The sequence below is a fragment of the Sardina pilchardus genome, chromosome 17, assembly GCF_963854185.1.
Source record: "Sardina pilchardus chromosome 17, fSarPil1.1, whole genome shotgun sequence".
NCBI classification, from domain to species: Eukaryota; Metazoa; Chordata; class Actinopteri; order Clupeiformes; family Clupeidae; genus Sardina; species Sardina pilchardus.
Window position 1 is genome coordinate 15,936,405 of NC_085010.1, and position 18,916 is coordinate 15,955,320.

At 42.8% G+C, this 18,916-nt stretch overlaps 1 protein-coding gene across 1 annotated transcript; it reads right to left on the reverse strand.

Moving 5' to 3' along the window:
• Positions 1 to 491: 491 nt before the first annotated feature.
• LOC134061749 (sodium/potassium-transporting ATPase subunit alpha-1-like) lies at positions 492 to 17,639 on the reverse strand. Its single transcript, XM_062517508.1, has 23 exons — positions 17,624 to 17,639; positions 10,639 to 10,703; positions 10,474 to 10,533; positions 9,442 to 9,651; positions 9,228 to 9,335; positions 8,996 to 9,130; positions 8,780 to 8,897; positions 8,482 to 8,626; positions 8,289 to 8,412; positions 7,759 to 8,067; positions 7,258 to 7,392; positions 6,852 to 7,044; positions 6,421 to 6,596; positions 6,192 to 6,328; positions 5,927 to 6,077; positions 5,655 to 5,823; positions 4,848 to 5,002; positions 4,627 to 4,750; positions 2,639 to 2,784; positions 2,177 to 2,307; positions 1,954 to 2,055; positions 1,710 to 1,801; positions 492 to 520 (listed from the first exon to the last, which is right to left on the reverse strand). The coding sequence occupies exons 1-23, from the start codon at positions 17,637 to 17,639 to the stop codon at positions 492 to 494; spliced, it is 3,030 nt and encodes a 1,009-aa protein (XP_062373492.1).
• Positions 17,640 to 18,916: the final 1,277 nt, after the last annotated feature.

The window sequence follows — 18,916 nt, forward strand, 5'->3', positions numbered from 1 at the left end:
AATCACTATACAGATTACAGATTGTACTTGAAAAAGGTTGTCATGTATGTTCCCAAGAGTCCAAGCTTTCATGGTGTAGAATATTATTATGTTACAATTATTATGTTATGTAATGGTGCATGCAATTGATTTAGAATGTTGGGGGGAGGTGGGAGGGGGGTAGGTGTACCGTGGGCGGTACAAACTAACTAGCACAATCTGCAAGTAGCCTAGGCTGCAGGTTAAAACATTTCAAATCAACTTCACAAACATAGTCTACTCTTTTATTTAAAAAATGTTAGCCTGATAATGTGTCTGTCTCAAGCAAGAGACTCCCCTACAGCTCTATAGGCTACCCTGGTTGCCAGTTCACTTTGGCCAGAAAGAATCAGTATAAAGTAGGCAGATTGGTGCAAAGTTGGTTTTAAATTTCATTCAAAGTGGTATTAAATGTCTTAAAAAGTCTTGAATTTAAGTTAGAGGATCCTGGGGGTACCCTGACACTGGGCACTCTAGTAGTAGGTCTCTCTTTCCACCCAACCTGGAAGAAGAGACGAGGGGGGAAGAATGGTTTCAGACACGGTCACACCAGAATCCATATAGATGGTAAAAAACACACACTTTCTGATCAGCCATCACAGATCAGATTCATCATGAGGTACTAGTATTTTAGGGACGAAGATTTTGTAACATTTACATTTTATATTTATTCATTTAGCAGACACATCCAAAGCGACTTATGTTCAGTACAGTGCTTATAAAAAGTATTTACCCCGGATATTTCCACTTTTACTGCTTCTTGATCAATTGAATTGAATTTTACAATAATTTACAAAAATCCCACATTTAATGTCAAAGTGAAAGCAGATTTCTACAAAGTAATTCAATTTATATAATGCAAAATACATGATTGCATAAATATTTACCTCCTTCAAGTACGCATTGAATGAATGCACCTTTGACCGCTATTAAAGCATGGGGTCTGCATGGATAGGTCTCAATAAGGCTTGCATATCTTGATTCTGCAATTTCACTCAATGTTTACAAAACTGCTCAAGCTCTGGCAGGTTGGAAGGGGATCAGCCCTTTTTAAGTCAAGCCACAGATTTTCTACAGGATTGATGTCCGGGCTTTGACTCGGCCAATCCAGAACATTCACCTTGTTGTCTTAAAGCCATTTCTGTGTAGTCTGGCTATCACCATACTAAGCTTAATCTTCTAAGATTGAACATTGGTCTGGGGAGTCTGTGCTTTATTTCTACTGCACAAGAGGCGTAGTTCAAATGACACACACATTTATCTCTCCTGCTTCCTTTCCACATTTGCTGGAACCAGTCACAAACTGGCTTATCCACCAGGTGCACCCGGATCGTTGGTCTGATTGGTTGAAGGACTATCCAAGTGTATACAGAGTCAAATGAACTATGCCCATTGATCACGCCTCTTGAGCAGTAGAAATATAGCGCAGACTCCCTAGCCTAGGCTAATGTTCAATCTCAAGATTGAGCTATAGTCATTCACACCAGTGTGCCTAATTATTATTTTTGATGCACACTTGTTGAGACCTGTAAGTGTCTGAAATTTTGTGTCATCTGATCGTTTTTCAGGAAGTGCTCCGATCAAACTATTGTGAGTGAATATCGGGCGATAATGATCAGATGCCGAATGATCTAAGCATCCCTAAAGGCAAGAACACATAGATGGACGACAGATGGAGTTTTACCCCTTACCTCCTGGGAAGTGTCGCAGGAGAAGCTTACGGATTTCATCATAAATAAAGATAAGTAGTGCATATGGGAAGGCACAGAGCCACCAGCATGGTCTGAAAAAGGAGAGAAAAATGTGAAGAGGAGATTTGTAAAACAACAAAACAAATATTACCTTTGATTGCAAAGAATGGCAATTCATAAATGGCTTAAGGAAAACAAATTGTTGCTGGGTCTGTTCAGAAGAGCAGAATTTGGCCAGACTTACTTGAGAGGGTACATTTTGAGGACGACGTCCATGCCTGGACAGTATGACAAGAAGACAGCCAGGACTGTCTCCACAAACAGGGCAAAGATGAGGACTTTATTTCTGGGGAAGTCAGAAACACACCAGATGTGAGTTCAATACTGTTACCTTCTGCAGCACCGTTATCATTTTTGTGAAGCCCTCAAAAATGTTTGTGGGGCCCGTTTGGTGACACCCTACTTACTTCATGCACTGTTGGAAGAGTGAGTTTCTCCTGGTCTTGCAGATGATCAGATTAGCCCATTGCACGACCACAATGCTGATGAAGAAGGCTGTCTGGCAGGTGAACTCCACAATCTTCCTCTGTTCATAGGTCTGTGGCACACAAGTGACGCACGTCAGGGGATGATACAGGCAGGTGATAAACAACACGCTTCATGGGCAAACTTCACATGTAGCCTAAACAGTTTCTAATGCCGGAAGTGCATAAAACATATTTAATCTCTTACTATGTAATTATAGAATATTTGTTTGACTTTTGAGGCTTATAATGTAATGTGGCCATAACATCACAATATTAAACAATGGCAGTATTTCTGCAATAATCATTATTTGTTCTCACCACTTCATCATTTGCATTGATAGAGACAGACTGGTAAGTAGATATATACCATTAGTAGTAGTACACTACAAACTGGTCACTTACCCACTGCTGTCCATAACTGTCCTCCAGATCGTTAATGGACTTGTCATCCCACTTCTCTCGAATTCCGAGTAGTATGGGGGGCAGAAAACCGTTTTGAGCCAAGATTACAAAATATGTGAAGAATCCTGCCAGGGCCTGGATCATACCTGTTAAAATGGCAAAGATGGTGAAGGTCAGTCCCTGAAGTTACAGCACATGAATCTCTGACCAGTATATCCATGATATCAGACAACCATTTTGTCATGGTTTGCTGAGGGAGTTGGACCAAAAGTCAAGTCAAGTCAAGTCAAGTCAAGTCAAGTCAAGACAAAAGCAAGGCAAGGCATAAGGCAAGGCAAGGCAAAGCAAACTTGGTATCAACAGGAATCTTTACTGAGATAAACAAACCATATGGTGTGTAAAACACAACAAAGACAGAGGAAGAGGGTTTAAATACACAAGGGCCAACAGCGTAACAAGAGACACTAAGGGTGCCTCTCATGTAGTGATTTATCGGTCCTTCACACACAGTCGACTTCACAAGGACATCTCATTCATGTAATTGCAACCAGAGGAGGCAAGACCAAGGACAGAGGAGGGAAGTGGAAATCCCGATACGAGAGGAAACACAAGACCATCCCACGCGGAAGTGTTATTTCGGAGATGGGCATTCTGTGGCTATACGCATGGATGACGTATCCTGTATAATGTTTAAAAATGTAGAAATATAGAAATATTGTCTGTTATTTATGGCGTGTGACGTTGATGCTAAAAGCTATAGTGGGATTATGTTAGGGGCTCATGAAGAAACATAAATGTAGCCTAACAAACAATAAGTTCATTATTTGAACGTCCTTATCAACATTTGCCATTGAAACATCGTGAATCTACACAAAAAAGCATCATGTCGGACCAAGTAATTCTTAATTATGCATTCATGTGTTGAGTTAATAACACAATGTTGTGAATGTCCTTTTTCATCAGCAGAAGAGCTGACGAGTTGCATACAGATGTCGGCCTATAGCGCGTCTTTTGGATCCGCCCTTACACTGACATCGCACGTTTTCAAAATGGTGAGTACGCAGTCGAGGACGTCTCATTTGCGCAGTTCATCGAGCTTCGTTCCTCCATCCTCCACTCATTCCTTCGTCAAAATTCATTAGTAGGAGGGGCTATGACCGGGGGAAGAATCGAGGGAGGAAGGAAGGACCGATAAATCCCAACATTGTGAACTTAACAAGCGATTAAAGTGTAACTGCACCCTAAAATAGTTTTTTGAGCTGTTGATTGATTGAAATTACTCATAAGTGGTGAACTACACTATTTTTTTTTTAAAGGTTATTTTTTGGGCTTTTTATGCCTTTAATTGGACAGGACAGTAGAGAGAATGACAGGAAGTGAGTGGGAGAGAGAGCTGGGGTGGGATCCGGAAAGGACCACGGGGCGGGAATCGAACCCGGGTCGCCGGCGTGCGGTGCAGGTGCCCCAGCCAGTTGCGCCACGGCTGGGGCCTGAACTACACTATTACCAGGGTTAACATTGACTAAAATCGTGTTTCCCGAGAAAAGTAACATTTTGTATGATTTTTTATTGGAGATATAGCTCTCTGCGCCGTCTACAGGTTGAAACATGCCATGGCATTTTGGTAGTCCTGCACTTCTCTGGCGCCTCTACGTCACTGGGCCGTTACAAATTAGGAATGAAACGCCCCAACACTTGCTGCCCTACCTGTGATAAGCCATGTCTGCATTCCCAGATTGAAACGAAATCACCATGGTTGATTGGCTGCAGCAGTGCTGCACTCCCTTCCAAATATCAGAACGTCCCACCCGTTTTGAAAGCCTTTTTCAGAAATGTGAATTGGTTATGGGGTGCAGTTACTCTTTAAAATATAACTTCAGCTCCCGTTTCCCTCTCATGAGACATAACAAGGATGTACTCCATACAGAAATCCACAGCATTTCATATTTCATCTTTAGTCAACAGCAACAGTAAAACTGAGTTCTTACCGATCTGCCCATAGGCCATACTGATAAGCCTCCCATTCACCAGCTTGTCTGTCTTGGGGTTTCTTGACTGTCTCTTTATGATGTCATCTTCAGCCTTTTCGTATGCCAGGGAGATGGCAGGAACCTGGAAATTCACAAAGACATCAGTGATATTTCCATACTTGTTTGAGAGGGTCTGAAAACAATGCAATGAAATTACAGAAAACCAAGGTGCTCTTTACCATGTCTGTTACGTAAGCAATACAGAGGATGGAGACTGTACTCAGAGGGAGTGGGATGTTGGCCATGATGAAGAAAAGGAAAGGTGTGATCTTAGGGATGGTACTGGCCAGAGTGTAGGCGATGGACTTTTTCAAGTTGTCCAAGACCAGACGAACTAGAAGACAAACATTTGACCATTTCTAAGTTGTGGTATACCATTTGAGCCTGCAAAAATACTGATTTGGGCAATGGGGGGTGGGGGTAATACATTGTAGGTGTGAAGGTATAAGTTGAGTTACTGTCACTTTAAGGTTGTGTTGATATTGTGTAGGTCTAACTGAGTGACTTGAGAGACGTTTGTGAGGGAGGAACCCTTGCCTTTTTAAACACAGCTAAACGGATACTGATATGTATGCAATTCATGATGTTTTCTATGTAGTTACTGTAAATCCTCAAATTATGACTGGGATCTTTTATTTACTTAGGTTGCGCAAAGCAGGGGCGCCACAGGAATTCATGCTATGGTACACACACACACACTTTTTTAGAGTAGAAGATGAATAAATGGGCTTTGAATAAACAAAGTTGGGCTACTCAAGCAAGCAGTAAAGCTCATAAGCAGATAAACACCAGTCGTCCGTGGAAATATTTGTATTAATGTATTTTGGCAAGGAAATGTTAAACTGCTACAACAAAATCAAAATGATAAAAATAATCCTGACTTTCCATGTCTGGAATAGACCAAAATTTCATTATATTCCAGTATTAAAGTAGATGCAGAGGAGGGGTGGCGGGTCCGTTACAAGAAAGAGCGAAGAATTCCTCACCTTCCTCAACTCCTGTAACAATGGAGGCAAAGTTGTCATCCAGAAGGATCATGTCAGCAGCCTGCTTAGAGACATCAGATCCGGCGATACCCATAGCAACACCAATGTCAGCCTTCTTCAGGGCAGGAGAGTCGTTGACACCATATCCTGTCATAGCCACAATGGCGCCCTGTAGAGCAAAATTGTTTGACTCTACAAGGTGCCACTGTTTAAACACTTGACAGTAATAAATGTCAAGTTGGTGAAAGACATTTGATTTAATTTTCTATTACTTGTCGCTGGCAGCTGTCAACAATGAAGAGTTTCTGCCGTGGAGAAGTTCTGGCAAACACAATCTCAGTGTGGTACTTCAGGATGTCATCCAGAAATTCAGGCTCCATGTCCATCAGTTCATTACCATGGACGATACAAGCCTTGGCATCTCTGAGGGTATATGAAGAGCACTGAGGTTGAATGGTATGGTTCAATAGTATTTCAGTTGAGCAGGATGAAATAAAATTACAAATATCTTAAATCATAATCAAAAAGTGACTATACCTTGGGTTGACCTCTTCAATAGGGATGTTCATGCGAGTGGCAATGTCTTCCACAGTCTCATTTCCTTCAGAGATGATACCCACCTTCTTGGCAATGGCCTTTGCAGTGATAGGATGGTCACCAGTTACCATGATAACCTACGATGGAAAAATAAAACCAGCCAAATTGCTTAAGCATGCAGGGCAAGTGTAACAAGTATGGGGCAAATATGGTAAACATATCACTCTACCTTGATGCCAGCACTCCTGCATTTGCCCACAGCATCAGGTACAGCAGCACGAGGAGGGTCAAACATGGACATGAGGCCGACAAAACACAGCTTTACAGTGGGGAAGTTCACCTCCTCAGTATCGAAATTGAACCCCTCAGGGAACTGGTCATCAGGCAGGTTGCAATGGCAGAAACCTGATCACAAAAGGTTGTGTAAAGTCATGTTTGCAGTCTCATTCTTTCAAATGTTCCATTTTGGGAATTTTTCTTTACACTGTTAAGGCCATTTCATAGTCTACACAAGCTAACTCCTGCTTGCATCGCATTACAAAACATTTTGCTACGCAATTATTGTACATTTGCAAACAGTGTCTCCTTTCATTGCCCCCCCCCCCCCCCCCCCCCCAAAAAAAAAGAAAGCCCTCTATCTAAGTTCAAGTGACTCCTTACCCAACACTCTTTCGCCTAGACCTCCAAGTTCAACGTAGGCGTTCTGGAAGGCATCCTTCATCTCGTCATCCAGGGGTTGTTCTTTGCCCTGAAGCAGGATGGATGAGCAGCGGTCCAGGATCCTCTCTGGGGCTCCCTTCATCACCAACAGGTGCTTTGTCTCGCCAGGGGTACTGTTTTTATGGATTGATACCTTTCAAGCAGTTAGCAATTAGTGGTTAGCATTTAGCCAATTGTTGAGGTGACTTAAAGGCAGAGGTGGAAAACTCGAGCTTCAGAGAGTAAAGGTCTGATCATGTATTGGTTCTACCTGTGCACTGGCAGGACTTACACTCGCTGAAACTGCATTTTTCCACCTCTGCTTAAAGGTAGTGCTGACCAGTTGTTTTATTGGAAATATCAGTACCTGATATTTGTTGGTGGAGTTGAAGGGGATCTCGACAAGCTTTTGGCACTTCTCACGCATCTCTGTCACTGAGCCACAGCACAGCTCAATGCACTTCAGCAGGGCAGACTCAGAGGCATCTCCAGCTGTGTCTTTCTGAGGAAGATAGTGGCAATTAAAACAAATGTAGGTCTCTGGGCTGATTTCATGACATGACTAATTTCCAGCCATGGACTAAATAGTATTTTCAAATTGTATCTGCAATACAATTAAATCCAGACCAGGGGCAATGTCTTGTCTGAGAAAGTGACTTCTTCAAATGTATCAGTCTGCATGCATAATGCATAGAGGACCAAAACAATTAAACCTATATAGATGATCACACGTATTCGTACCATCCTTAGCGATGATCTTCTAAAATGTACACTGAACAATCTTCTTCAATGTGCAGTGCATGGGATAATCTACTATTCTTACAACCCAACCAGTAAAATGTACAGGTTGAAATCCTGCTTTTCACACCTCGAGGATAGGGACATTCTGCTGGTCTGCCAGGAAGACAGCACGGTTACACAGACCAGCCACACGTGCCAAGGCTGTCCAGGTGGCTGTGGAGCGGTCAAAAGAGGTTCCAGTCTGGTTCTCGGTGGTGTCAGCTTCATGGATCTGGTTGTCAAACCACATGTGGGCCACCATCATGCGGTTCTCTGTCAGAGTTCCGGTCTTGTTAGTGCAGATGGTGGTGGTAGAGCCCAGAGTCTCCACAGCTTCCAGGTTCTTCACCAGGCAGTTCTTCTTGGCCATGCGCTTGGCAGTCACGGCCAGACACACCTGGGATTGGAATTGTGGTGCCAAAGCTCAATAAAAAGCACCAGCTGCACAACATTTACCTTAAAATTTATCTTGGACTCTGAATCATCCCGATCCCATGGATTGATAAGATAGAGATAGAGATTGAGAGAGATAAGACAGTATACTGGTAGGAGGAATATATAATTTGCAACATGAATGAATGAATCCCTGACTCTGAACTCTAGTCTAGGTGTACTTACAGGAAATGTAAAGAGGAGACCTTTTGAAATGTTGGTATCGATGATCACAAGGAGGAAGATGACCCCATCCAGCCAGGTGTAACTGAAGATATACGAGAGGATGGCGAACAAGGAACCCAGTAAGCTAACTGGCTTGACGATGCTGCGGATGAAGTGCTTGATTTCAGTGGAGAAGGATGCTCTGCCACCAGACAGAAGGACGGCCCTAGAAGTGATGATGTGGATTAAATGCTCGATTCCAATGGATGTGAGACCGTTGTCAAGGACAGAGACCAGGTGGGCAACATGAGCCATGAGTGTGCTATCACCAGTTTTGATGACAATACCTCTAGCAGTACCTGAAATAAAAACATAAACAAAATTACAATTTGACAGTAGATATTATAATGTTCTTGCACATGATGTAAACTTCAGTTCTAGGGTTGCAAGATAGAAAATGGTTAAAACATTTATGGGTTGTTATGTTTTGTATGTGGCTAAAACCAGTATACCTTCAACACAGTTAGTGGAGAAGAATGCAAGGTTCCTAGTTTCCAGGGGATTATCATTGGAGAAGTCAGGGGTACGCATCTGAGGCTCAGATTCTCCTGTGAGGGAGGAGTGGTCCACCTGACAATGGAATACAACGACATTAAGCAAAATAGGAAAAATAAAGTCTATGTTGAAAATGGCATGCACACAGACAGAATACACTCTAGAATATCCACCTTGCAGCCATGAGCGGAGATGATACGCAGGTCAGCAGGGATTCTGTCTCCACCTTTCACCTCCACCAGATCTCCAACCACCACCTCCTCAGCATTAATGTTCTTCTTCTCACCATCACGTACAACCAGGGCTTGCTACAGGGTCAGTCAAAAATTGACAAATTCAGGTGTTTCAAGACACCTGAATTTGTATACAAAACAATACACCTCAAATATTATGACTTGGAGGTACCTGAGGAACCTTGATGGAGTTTGTGATCTTTGAGCTCTTAGCCTTCTGGTTGTAGGAGAAGCATCCAGTGATGATCGCAACAGCAGACACAGCAACACCCAAGTACAACTGCACAGAGAAACAGAAAAGGTGCAAGGTTAAGTTAGGTGAAGTGTCCAACTGGAGAAATACATTTTCCCAATGGATCTGAAGTCAGAAAGACTCTTCTCCTTACGTTATCAATTGCTGATTCATGTCCTAAGGCAGTCTGAATAATGCAGGTCAGGAAGTAGAGGATGGCTATAATCCACAGCAGAATAGAGGACATAACAATGATCTTGCAGAACTTCATCCATCCGGGGGTGGTCCGTGGTGGGGTCTGAGCAGTAAGAGCATTAGGACCATCGCGAGCAAGGATCTCTTTTGCACGACTGGCAGTCAATCCCTGCAAATACAACATGGAACCATTCAGCAACTTTTTCCAAGTTCACCGCAGCCGGCAAACAGACAGGGCTTTCACAGCGTATCTAATATAAGGTGAGCAGATTTCTGGGCCAAAACCCGGGGACATTTTCAGTTCAGAACTGTAAATACCTCCAAAACATGTGATGTTTTTACCCCTGTAAACTTAAAGCCAGGACACTGTCCCAGGGGCGTCACTACACCTACAGTAGAGTTGCACTTGGGCTGAAGCCCCTCTAGTCTAGGGGGTCTAAGGGCAGGGTTCCCCGTAAAAGTGTTTAGCATATATTAATGTTTAAATGCAAAAATCTGGTTAGACTTTATTTTTTCATTATTCAATATTCATTATTCTTATCTATGGATGGAAATATTAGATAAGTTAGTTATCTTGGTAATTGTCATTGCTATCTAGGACTATATGCTGTATCTGAGAAAGTATGATGGGATAATATTTGTCTTGTGTCAGTCCTCATGATTGTTTTTCTTAATATATATTTTTTTGCCTTAATGTCACTAGGAAGCCAGTAGAAATATACAGTATATTCATATTTGTAAGTGGGATTGCTTGGATTCTGACAAATGTCGGGTCTGTCAATCACAGTGACAACTGGGGAAATTTCTGGGAACAGCTCCAGCCAGGGACAGGTCACCCAAACCGGTAACTGTCCCTGGAAACCAGGTATGTCTGGTCACCCTAATACAACATAACGCAACATGTGGCTATTTGTCATTTTGTGTGAATGTTTTTGTGTGGACCCCTGTGTTTAACATGATCAAGACTCAAACAGGATCCTCAGCAACTCACCCTGGTCAAGTCAGTGCCATATTTGCTGTTGAGTTCATCAAGTGTCAGCTTGTGATCATCCTGTAAAGATAAAGAACAGGAGGAAAAACAAACAGCAAACAACAAATAACAAAAATACACATCACAAGCTGTTTGCTTCTACAAGGAAAGATAAAGTTGCCTTACCAGAACTACCTCACCCTTGTTGTTCTCCTTCTCTGAAGTAGCAGCGAGCTTATATTTGTCCCGTCCTTTCTGTGACGCACCAGAATAGAAAACGTTTAGCTTCAAGAAAATTGCTGACCTCCATGGGTGTTATTCCACAGAATAAATTCATGGCGCTAGCCCTGGAACATATTTCCCCCATTATATTATCATGTTAAGCCTATTGTCTGCCTTGATTCTGGCTATTCTTTGCAGTTTTTTGCCTATAATATTGCTTACACACTTCTTGCAGAATTTGGCACATTATATGTCAAAACTCTACACACAGCCATATAAGACACAGCACTTGGGGATAAACCAGTCACATATTTTGCCAAAATGAAACACTGCAATCAAAACATAACTTTTTAAAAGTTAAAAAAAAACACACAAGCACCATTTGAATTACCCTATCATATCACCAGAAACACACTGATGCACTTTATATAAAACACTGCAGTGTGAATATCAAAAACGTAGCAACAAAACAAGACAAAAACAAATTGCTACTGAAAAAAAAGACATATAGTATATGTGTGTTTTCTTGTGTGTGTGTGTGTGTGTGTGTGTGTGTGTGTGTGTGTGCGTGTGTGCGTGTGCGTGTGCGTGTGCGTGTGCGTGTGCGTGTGTGTGTGTGTGTGTGTGTGTGGTGGAGGTGAGATGGGGGCTTTATGGATCCTGCCTTCTTATCTGGCCATAAATTCTCCTCAACATCGCAGATGATGTCCTCTCTGGCTATACGCAGCGGGGAAGACATCGCCTTGTGTGTCATTTGCACCCTTGAACTGACCCCATCTCAATATTAGAACATTGTATTGTATATAATATTCATTGGCCCACAATAATTATTCGATAGGTTAAATGGGAAGTAAAGGAGCTAATACAAAACTGTACGTGTCAAACTGAAAATGAAACCTGGCGATTTTCTAGGCTGATTTGACTTGGAACTTCACTAGCTAGGTTTCATTTTCATTTTCATTTCTTATTGCACTTTCTAACTTGAGAAGAGACAAGTTTTAAATGGGAAAATTACTGGACACTTTTACTGTAAGCGTGATGCTAGCAGGCAAGATGCTAATGGTCTAAACCGATTCAATGATCTATGCTAGGCTGGAACTAAAAGTTGTAGCCAGACCACAGAATGGCTGGATGAACGGGGAAAAGGTAACTATCAATTGTTTCGCTTAAGAGGAGGTGGAAAATGAGAAATGGAAAAAGATTGTTGCTTTTTTTCGTGATTCTTTTGCTGAATTTTGTGTGTGTGTGTGTGTGTGTGTGTGTGTGTGTGTGTGTGTGTGTGCGCGTGTGTGTGTGTGCACTCAAAATCCATTTGCCATGGACAATTACACCACATATGGATACTACAGACAAAAATTGTACTGTTTAGTTTAGTGACATCCATAGATACAGTATCTCTGCTCACCAACTCACATCACTATTCCTAGGAAAATACCCAAATCAGTAATGATCCATGCCATGCAAGGGACGTAGGTTTGGTCTCAGTTTTGGTAATACCAATACCAAGCGAAGAATTTCGGTTTCGACACTTTTTTTATTTTTACAATTTGACTTGATTTGGGATTCCCTCACCGTCATTATGCCATTATTTACAGTATATTGACTACTGTGTGATCATTCTGCACAATGACAAAATTGAATCTAATCTAATTTAATCTAATCATTCACATCAGTGGCTATCCTAGACTTTGAACCTGAACACGTCAAATAAAATCTTTCTAGAATAATAGAAGAGATTACTTACACTCTGCTTTATGTCCCCTTGATTCATCTTGGAAGGCGTAGCTGCAAACCACAAGAAGGGGAAAATATTTACATGCTGAAAGGCAAAGGGAATATTAAAATGTTTTACTCTGGCCTGTGATGGGGAAGGCTGTGTATTGCCAGACAACCCTGGTAACTTACCGTTGTCGTCGACACACACCCGCTCACTTGTATGCCAGTGAAACCACAAAGCAATGTAGCCTGTGCTTCTCACATGCCTCTCCCTCGCTTTTTCAGTCAAATGACATGAGCATAAATGAGCATATCTTTTACTGTCGTCCTGGCCATAGATCTTAGAAAGCTAGATAACGCATTGGGAGTCTTTCAGGAGAGGGAGTTATCCCAGCAAACTCCCGACATTCCGGGAGCATTCCCTAAAAGTTCTTTTAAGGTCACACAAAAGTGAACTTTTAGAATTATACTATTGAATTATCAATAGTATCGATACTAACATGATGTGATCGGTACTTTCATTTCAGTTCACTTCCGATTTCTCTCATTTTTATGTTCACAACATGTTGCTCATGCAAACACCACTTCTTTCACATCTTGCATGCCTGCTTTGTAATGTTTTTCTGGACTTTAAAGTATTTTATTAGCCTAGAAATCTAGACGCACCCTAGCGGCCAAAAGTATTTTTGCCTAGCGGGATGGTCTAGGGTCGCACCGTTAAAGGGATAATCCGGAGTGAAATGCACTTTAGATCAATTTTTCGGACTATTGGGAGTACATACGTTGAGTTGACACCAAAATCATGTCATTCGGATGTATTTTGAGAAAGTTCGAGCTCACCGTTTTTAGCCAAAACTCGTTAGCCTGGAAGTGACTCGGGCATGTCCTTTCGCCGCTACAAAACGCTATTTTTATACCTCTTCTACTGTTCCAAACAACACTACACTTACGTGGTAGTGAGTAGAGGGTCCCTAAAGCCAAACCGAAGTATCCCCACGTCTTTATGTGGTCGGATAGAGAGTCCAGAATAAATTTAATCGAGTCAGTACCTTTCCGGAAATGTCGCAGCTGCAGCTAGCAACGTTTTAACAACACTTTATTAACATTTCCGGAAAGGTACGGACTCGATTAAATTAATTCTGGACTCTCTATCCGACCACATAAAGACGTGGGGATACTTCGGTTTGGCTTTAGGGATCCTCTACTCACTACCACGTAAGTGTAGTGTTGTTTGGAACAGTAGAAGAGGTATAAAAATAGCGTTTTGTAGCGGCGAAAGGACATGCCCGAGTCACTTCCAGGCTAACGAGTTTTGGCTAAAAACGGTGAGCTCGAACTTTCTCAAAATACATCCGAATGACATGATTTTGGTGTCAACTCAACGTATGTACTCCCAATAGTCCGAAAAATTGATCCAAAGTGCATTTCACTCCGGATTATCCCTTTAAGGCCAAGCTTGCGTTCGACACCAGGCCAGCCTGTCCAATCAGAACGCTCTATCTGTGTACAGAGTCCTTGAGCCCGCCTTAGCACGGTGACGACAGAGCTGCGAGGCACCTTCGGCTTCTGATATTGACGCCAAGGGGCTTGACCATGCGTCCTCGTTCGACGAGTTGGGTGTGAGACCGTGTTGCAGCAACCATAGAGAACAACAAAAGATGGATGAGGCTAACGAAGCGAGCTCGTTTGAATCTGCTTTGGAAGAGTTAGACTTGGGCTTTTCTTTGAAGGTTGAGCAGAAAGAAGCACTCAAGTCATTCGATTTAAAGAAGGATGTATTTGCCGTTTTGCCAACCGGCTACGATTGGTCATCTTGAATTTAATTCACAAGGTCTTATTTGTTCATTGGCACAATGGATACCGTAACATGAATTAATTTCTGTGGAGACCATGATATTGTAGATCCTAAGAGGAAATAATGTCTCTTCAGAAAAATAAACAAACCATTGCTTTTTATTTGAAAATTGTGTTGACTGATATGTCAACCCTCATATCAGTCATTCACCTCATTCTAAAGTGAAAGTGTGTGCAAGCGCAGGTGTGTCTGAAATGTCAGCTGTAAAGATAGGCATGTCACATGGGTAGACAGTTGAAACTTTGAGAATTAGGTCAAGACAAGTCAACTTTATTGATACTGTAGCGCATAATGCACATTTCATACACAGAGGTCTTTACAGAAACGCAGATATAGCTAATAAAAGCATAGAAGGGCAATAGTCAAAGAATAGTTTAACAAAAAAGGACTAAAAAATAAATATAAAACATGCAAGGGAATAGTCCATGTACAGTAGTACAATAGCACAAGTGCCACTTCAAGTCAAAGGAGTAAAGTAGCCTAGCCCTCAGTCACTTTTGTACAGAACAACAGAGAGCTATGGTAGCATTCCTTCATGTAGCCTTGACATTCACCCATCACCCAATGCAAGAGACATTTTATGAGGCTCTTTTACAAAGAATGCGTATGAGACATCACCTGATTGAGGCATTATATTGCTGCTTATTGTATGTCAGCATGATTCACTGGTTTCAGTTGGATGTTAATGTTGGATGTTAATGATAGTTAGTCCATCCCTTGATTGAGGCAGAAATGCTGCTTTATTGACAGGATACGGTTTCACTGGTTTGAAAATATGAGCTATGACAGGAGTTGGGTATGAATGTTATATATTCCATCCCATGGCATTGTTTTACTGGTTTATTTGACAAATAATCTGGACCTGTTCTATAAGGACCTTATGTCTGTTTAGAATTGTTTTAAGAGCCTATTGAGGCATCTCAGAATAAAGGAATGTCCACCACATCCAGTGTTTGTGAATATCTTTAACTGAATTTATTCAATGTACAGTAGCTGGATACTAATGAACACATGTCTCTTATAGCCACTATAGAGTTATTTTAGCAACGCCATATTTAGGGTGGCCCGCGAAGACCCAGTGGTTGTCCTGTGTGGCCCACTTGGTAATGCAGTTGAATAGCCCTGGCCCACTGTTTAGATAGATAGATAGATAGATAGATAGATAGATACTTTATTGATCCTCAAGGGGAAATTCAGTAGCCTACATAGCCGTCAACCTAATAAACTGAAGTGTTTATTGTGGCATGAATGCATTTCGGTAATGAGGGAGCAATATACTGTGAAGTGGTACTACAAGTCAAAGGAGTGCCTAGCCCTCAGTCACTTTTGTACAGAACAACAGAGAGATATGATAGCATTCCTTCATGTAGGCCTTCTGTTGCCTGGACATTGACCCGTCACCCAATGCAAGAGACATTTTATTAGGCTCTTTTACTAAGAATGCATACTGTATGATATATCACCTGATTGAAGCATTACATTGCCGCTTAATATATGGCAGTATGATTCACTGGTTTGTTTTACAAATATGACATATTTAAGCATTATCGCACAAGTGGGAGTGGTGTTGTTGGCCTATATCGCTGCGGCTGTGGTTCGCCATAGGCTCGAAGCCGAAGGCTGATATGTGGCGGCTGGTGGTTATAAAAATAAGGGAGGAAGGAAGGTGCACTTGATCGGTGTTAGTGGCAAATGTGAGGTTGTGATGGTATTGGTGGCATATGTGAACAATAGAGTATGTAGGCCGCCTACCCAGACATTTAAACCACCGTTATGCACTTGAGCAAGGCACTTAACCTCAAATTGCTCCAGGGACAATGATCTTTGTTATATAATTGACATATGTAAGTCACTTTGGATAAAAGTGTCTGCTAAATTAATAAATACAAATGTTAACACTTGGAGGTCCGGGGCCTTTTCAGGCACTTTGAGGCAGCTAGCTATACCTTGAGATTTTTACGTTTTTCATCTAACTAAAAACATCTATGCAAAAGTGGCACATATGGTTATATTCAAGAGATCCTCCAAAATAATTATATGAGAGTAAAGTGGATGTAATGAAATTACTTTTTATAATAATTCAGTGTAAACACAACTATTTAAAAAACAATTATATCGAGCTAAGACTTTTGAAGTTTAAACCTTGAAAACAATGGTGTTGGCTCCATATAAGTAAAAAGAACATTTAAAAATGTTATGTAGTTTTACTACAAATTGGAAAAAAGTCAGACTAATGGGTCACTTAGTGCATGTCTCTTTCAAATGCAAATTACTGTAAGTTGAATGGGCTTTTTGGATGGGCCTGCTGCAGGTGAGAGGACTGAAATCCTAGGGTTTTCTTTTATTGTTTTTACAAAGTGCCATTGATACATTCTCTTTTAACTAGTTGATTAAAGGTTTATGGTGTCACTTATATGTTTCTAGGACAAAAAACTAGCAAAGATTGACATGTGTTTGGAACAGTTTTTCAAATCCCCAGGGAGGGATTTAGACTCCAGAGGGTTAATCAATCTAGTTCTGGGAAGTCAGGAAAAATATACGTTTTGGATATTGCCGAAATGAGATCGTTTTGTATGGTTTTAGACATGCCTGTAAATAGTGACGAATTGTTGTCTGAATCAGCCCCCTCGTCATGCCCCCTGAAAGACAGTTCTTGCATGCCCAGATAGGCAGTAGCATTAATCAAACGCTTCACAGTCTCCCTGTTCTGGCGCACCTTTGCATTATGCTGTGCAGTCTGCAACCGCACACCTTCGTCCATAACCTGATCAATTGGCATTGTGCCCAGCAATGACAATCGTATTACAGCTTCAATGTGCTCATCACACATATCGTGGCGTTTTGTTGCCCTATCCAAATTTCCAAATTGGCGTTTTGTTGCCCTATCCTGGCTATCCAAATATCCAAATTGTCAGTAAATCCCTGAACTGTCCACGTTCGTGACTTCCCCATTAGCAGGGAAGGCCAGCAGTAGGCTATAGCCGACTGTTTTCTGTGCTACCAGGTAGCCACGAGTATTTGTCATACCGTATGTAGCATTCACTACACTAGATTTAGCATTACCATCTTTTTTTGGAATATGGATTTTTGGAACTGGTCTTCCTGCTGCTTTGATCCTAACCTTTGCACTGTAATTGAATGTGTAAAATGGTTTGTTCAGTAAAAACATGGACAGCGTCCTCTGATGCCATTGTAGTCTTTATTTCACGAGCAATTAGCAATGTAAAACAAGCCTCCCGTTCAACACAATATTCTTCTCGTTGTGGACGCAGATCACGGTCTTGCACGGTGTAATCGAGGAGCTAGCTGCTTATTGGTTCACCGTTGGCGCTAAATTCCAGAGCCTCTGGCTAGACCCGCCCACTCCAACGGAGGAGCTTCCTCCCTTGCCCATTGAAAACGACGGGGTTCACGAGCCGCTGGGGTCTGAGAAGTTTATAATGGACTTCAATGAGGGTTCTCTTTCAAGCATTCGTTCGGTATCTCACTATGGGACACGCCCTCTCGCGAGTTCCCCAGAAGCCAAATATCATTACGCCAGCCACTATTGGCTGGACGACTGACGTATGCGACGTGGAGGAGGTACGCCCACCTCCCTTATAATCCACGGCGCAGCGTCATTGCCTCAGTCTAAAACCTCTTCTCGCCCCCAGAGGCTTGCTCTCTCGTACACAGGTGTTCGTGGCTTGGAGGCTTAACTGTTCATAGAGCGAGGTAACGACTCGGTCCCCGAACGCTTCCTTAACGCTACTTCATCTTCGAAGAGCATTGGTTTGGACTTGGCTAGTCTGTCTCCAAACAGTAGCCTCTCTGCTAGTCTGTCGCCAAACAGTAGCACGCTAGCCTGTCTCCAAACAGTAGCCCCCAAACTCTAACGCTAGTCTGTCTCCAAACAGTAGCCCACTGCTAGCCTGTCACCAAACAGTAGCCCCGCTAGCCTGTTACCAAACAGTAGTACCCCAAGCTTGTCTGTCACCTAACAGTAGTGACCGCTAGCCTGTCACCAAACAGTAGCGAAGGAGCATGTCTACGCAAGTACCCCCCCTCCTCGCGAGGAAGTGCGATGACCTTGCTAGACTGTGCTTGTGTGGGAGCAAGATTGCGGCTGCTGACACCCACCAGGTGTGTGCCGCGTGTCTGGGGCTGCAACACGCCCGGACCGCGATAACAGCCCCGGGAGTGTGCGAACACTGCGCCCGTCTCTCCCACCGGTCTCGCCAACGCAGGCTAACACGCCTAGCTAATTTCACCGGCGACGACCCCATGCTCGGAGCGGATGACCTCCCTCCCCTTGAGTCAGCAACCCTCACCCAGGAGCCGGCCAGCGCTGGAGGAGTGGACGCCAGCTGGGGTGACCAGCTCGACGCCCTATCGCCTATGTCCGACGCTGAAGACAGCCCAATGGGTATGCTAAGCGCGACTGGTGAAGCTGAACTCTCCTCGGAGGATGGCTCCGTCGACCTACTATCCCTCGGGGATGAGGATGGCGACGACCTATTCCCTCCAGCTACTCAGACTACTCGCCCGGGCGGCACGAAAAGTGAAAGCACCACCGAGGCTGACGAAGCCGCGAACGTGGGCCTTCACGACGTCTGCAAAAGAGCAGCTGCAAAGCTCGGCCTTGCTTGGCCGGAGGCCCAGAAGGAAACCGTTTCCTCTCGCTACGAGGGA